This window comes from Diabrotica virgifera, chromosome 4 (assembly GCF_917563875.1).
Source record: "Diabrotica virgifera virgifera chromosome 4, PGI_DIABVI_V3a".
NCBI classification, from domain to species: Eukaryota; Metazoa; Arthropoda; class Insecta; order Coleoptera; family Chrysomelidae; genus Diabrotica; species Diabrotica virgifera.
The window spans coordinates 17,792,195-17,796,291 of NC_065446.1; the positions used below are offsets into that span (position 1 = coordinate 17,792,195).

General features: G+C 31.5%; 1 protein-coding gene across 1 annotated transcript; it reads left to right on the top strand.

The window, feature by feature from the left end:
- The first annotated feature begins 969 nt into the window (after positions 1 to 969).
- On the top strand, positions 970 to 1,173 carry LOC126883404 (drosomycin-like). Its single transcript, XM_050648950.1, has one exon. The coding sequence runs from the start codon at positions 973 to 975 to the stop codon at positions 1,171 to 1,173; it is 201 nt and encodes a 66-aa protein (XP_050504907.1). The 5' UTR covers positions 970 to 972.
- The last annotated feature ends 2,924 nt before the right edge of the window (positions 1,174 to 4,097 follow it).

Genomic DNA, 4,097 nt, shown 5'->3' on the forward strand with positions numbered 1-4,097 from the left:
TGTATATTTTTTTCGCAATTATTGCTATTTTGCAACAAGGGTGACTATTTTTTAAATCTTTAAACAATTCTATATAATTAGGCAACTTTTATGTCAATACAACTTTTCTCGGAAATGAATACTTTTAAAGTTATAATCAAAAAACCAAGAAAAAAATCGAATTTTTCCTTCATTTTTTGACATTTTGATTTTTTAAACAATGTTCCGGAACTTTTTGAGAGGGAGGATAGCTCAAATATTATTATTTGACAAATTTTCAAGCAATTTATGCAAAAAAATTTGAGTCACCTCTCAACGTCCAAATGTACTAATATTTTTACAGATGCGCCCTGGTATATACCCCAATACTAGATAGATCGGCTTCAAAATAATCCTTCAATTTTTTTTTGGAACGACCTACTGATATTCTATTGTCTGGTCTCTCATAAAATAAAGCATTTAACAGTTTGTCAACCTCTGATCTTACTACATGACCCAACTTATGGGGTTAGCTTTTATATCTGTCTGACAATGTTTTTAGTACCATGATAAAGAGTCACCAATTTAGAATTACGGCGCCTTCTCCACCTCCACTCTACTGTCGATTCATCTCTTTGAGGGCCAAATATCATTCTCAGAACCTTTCTATCAAATACCAATTTTGTTACCTTAACCGTTTGTTAATACGAAAAAAATGTGTTTAAACCGATTTAGTTTTAATTTACGTCATTCTTATCCAGAAGTAATGATCACTTTTTTATGAACTTAAGTATTTATGTAATTCCAATACCAAATACGAAGTAAAAATTTAATTGTACAGATAGGAATATTTAATAGTACCTATATCCACTATTATTTACAGGGATCTAATCGTTTTTGGGTTATATAAATATATATTTTTTGTTCTATTGATCATTCAGCATTTTGTACTGTATATAGTCAACTGTATTGTACTACTTGTGTGTGTAGTTGATATATTAATTTATTTTAAAAATGAAAGGATATTTAATTTTTGCCATTCTTTTAATTCTTACCATTGGTACGGAGTTAGCATTTGGTGATTGCTTGTCTGGAAGATATGGAGGCCCTTGCGCAGTATGGGACAACGAAGCTTGCCGTAGAGTATGCCATGAAGAAGGAATTGGTGGAGGACATTGTAGTGCAAGTCTCAAATGTTGGTGTGAAGGCTGTTGAAGAACTTATATTATGTTCATGTTAACCTGACATGTTAATAAATTTCACTAAAAAATAATTATATTTTGTTTCCTTTTGTATAATACTAGTCCAGAAAGCCACTGCGCATCCGCTAGGATAAATATTCTGATTCGGATTTTTTGCACAATCTTACTTAAAAGGACTCCTTTTAACAAATTTGCATGTTGCCAGAACCAAAAGGTGGTCAAAAATTTTTTAAACGTTTTTTTTTCTTAAATTATATTTTTTTTATTGAAAAAAGTTTTTTTAGGTTTTTTGGATCATTCCAAACAGAAAAGGTCTTTAGTGACTTTTCTCTAAAAATGATAGTTTTTGACATATAAGCGATTAAAAATTGAAAAATTGCGAAATCGGCCATTTTTAACCCTCGAAAACTAGGTGAAAAACTGAAAATTTGAATGTTGCCAAGGCAGGTAGATATTCTTTAAACATCGGTTGATGAAATACCGAAGTGGTTTTTGCAATACAATATTCAAAACTCCTTTGTTTTTTAATTGCTAATCAAGCGTGCGCGACACTATTTTCCACCGACATGCGACAGTATGGTGCAAATGAAAGGAATAAATTGGTTATTTCGTAAACCGCCGACTTTAAGGAAAAATAGCGAAACAGGTCGATTTTTATTTTTAAGTTATGATATTGTGGCATATATGGTATACTAGTGACGTCATCCGTCTGGGTGTGATGACGTAATAGATGATTTTTTTAAATGAGGATAGGGGTCGTGTGGTAGCTCATTTGAAAGGTTCTTCAATTCTGTCTTCAGTAATGTAAACATTTACGTAATTATTTATACAGTGTGTCCTTCTACTTCTTTTTTTGTCAAATAATTTAATTTAATAAAATTTTTTTGGACACCCTGTATAAATAATTATGTAAATGTTTATATTACTGAATAGAGAATTGAAGAACCTTTCAAATGAGCTAGCACACGACCCCTATTCTCATTTAAAAAAATCATCGATTACGTCATCACGTCCAGATGGATGACGTCACTAGTATACCATATACGCCACAATATCGCAACTTAAAAATAAAAATCGACCGTTTTCGGGATTTTTCCTTAAAGGCGCCGGTTTACGAAATAACGAATTTATTCCTTTCATTTGCACCATACTGTCGCATGTCGGTGGAAAATAGTGTCGCGCACGCTTGATTAGCAATTAAAAAACAAAGCAGTTTTGAATATTGTGTTGCAAAAAACTCTTCGGGGATTTCATCAATCGATGTTTAAAGGAACATCTACCTACCTTGGCAACATTTAAATTTTCAGTTTTTCACGTAGTTTTTGAGGGTTAAAAATGGCTGATTTCGCAATTTTTCAAGTTTTAATCGCTTATATGTCAAAAACTATCATTTTTAGGGAAAAGTCAATAAAGACCTTTTCTGTTTGTAATGGTCCAAAAAACCTAAAAAAACTTTTTTCCGTGCAAAAAAATAATTAAAAAAAGAACAAAAAAAAAGTTTAAAAAAATTTTGACCACCTTTTGGTCCTGGCAACATGCAAATTTATTAAAAGGGGTCCTTTTTGAGTAAGATTGTGCAAAAAATCCGAGTTAGAATATTTTTCCTAGCGGATGCGCAGTGGCTTTCTGGTCTATACCCTAATTTCAATTTTAATTCTGCACTACTTTTTCTTAGTTCTTCTTGGTTTGCTAATTTTTATTAGATAAAGTTTTTATTTTAAAGACATAGTGCTTATTTTTAGTATTTTTTGTGATCGTTGAATTTTTAAATAGATTGTTTCATAATTTTTCGATAACTTCAAAATGCAAAATATAAAAATATTTAAAAAACATTAAAATAAACATATCCAAACACAAAAATGGAACATCTGTATAATGAAACAAATTATTGTTGGATATGTAATTTAGTATGTTATCTTATATATAAAAATCAATTGCTGTGCGTTAGTCTCGCTAAAACTCGAGAATGGCTGGACCGATTTGGCTAATTTTGATGTTGAATTTTTTGTGGCAGTTCAGGGAAGGTTTATGCGGTTTTATATTGTCATTTTAGTAGCTACCAAAATTTTTACAGCTATATGTATAAAATGCTCTTTTTACAGTGTTTGTTGCCATACTCCTCCGAAACGACTTTACCAATTTTTATGAATTTTTGCAGGTATACTCGACCGGACCGGGAGTAGGTTATTATCTATATTTCATACCCGTGAGTCTTAAGGAGGGTTGCCCCCCTGATATTTATTTCTATTTTTTCGGACAATCTCTTTTTTTTAATTTTATATTATGGGGAACGTAAAGATACATCCAGCCCTAAATTTTCACTTTTCTATCACTAACTGTTATTTTTTAATGGCCATTTAAATAATTTACATCTTTATAAACAAAAGAAAGTCGTGACAGTTACCAACACATAACTCGAGAACGACTGAATAGATTTTTATGAAATTTTCCACGTATATTCGACCGGACCGAGAATAGGTTGTTGTGTATTTTTCATATTCGTACGTCTTAACGGGGGCTGCCCCCTAATATATTTTTTTATTTTTTTGGTCAAACTGTTTTTTCTTAATTTTGTGTGATGTGGAAGGCAAAGGTAAATAAACAACCCTAAATTTTCACTTTTCTATCTTCGACCGTTATTTTTTAATAGCCATCTCAAATTTTGCATCTTATATATAAAAATCAATTGCTGTGCGTTAGTCTCGCTAAAACCCGAGAATGGCTGGACCGATTTGGCTAATTTTGATGTTGAATTTTTTGTGGAAGTTCAGGGAAGGTTTATACAGTTTTATATTGTCATTTTAGTAGCCACCAAAATTTTTACAGCTATATGTATAAAATGCTCTTTTTACAGTGTTTGTTGCCATACTCCTCCGAAACGACTTTACCGATTTTTATGAAGTTTGGTAGTTATGTTTGGTCTGACTGGGAGTAGGT

What these genes read in the sequence shown, in the direction of transcription:
- LOC126883404 (XM_050648950.1), top strand. Translation starts at nt 973, where the DNA reads ATGAAAGGATATTTAATTTTTGCCATTCTTTTAATTCTTACCATTGGT.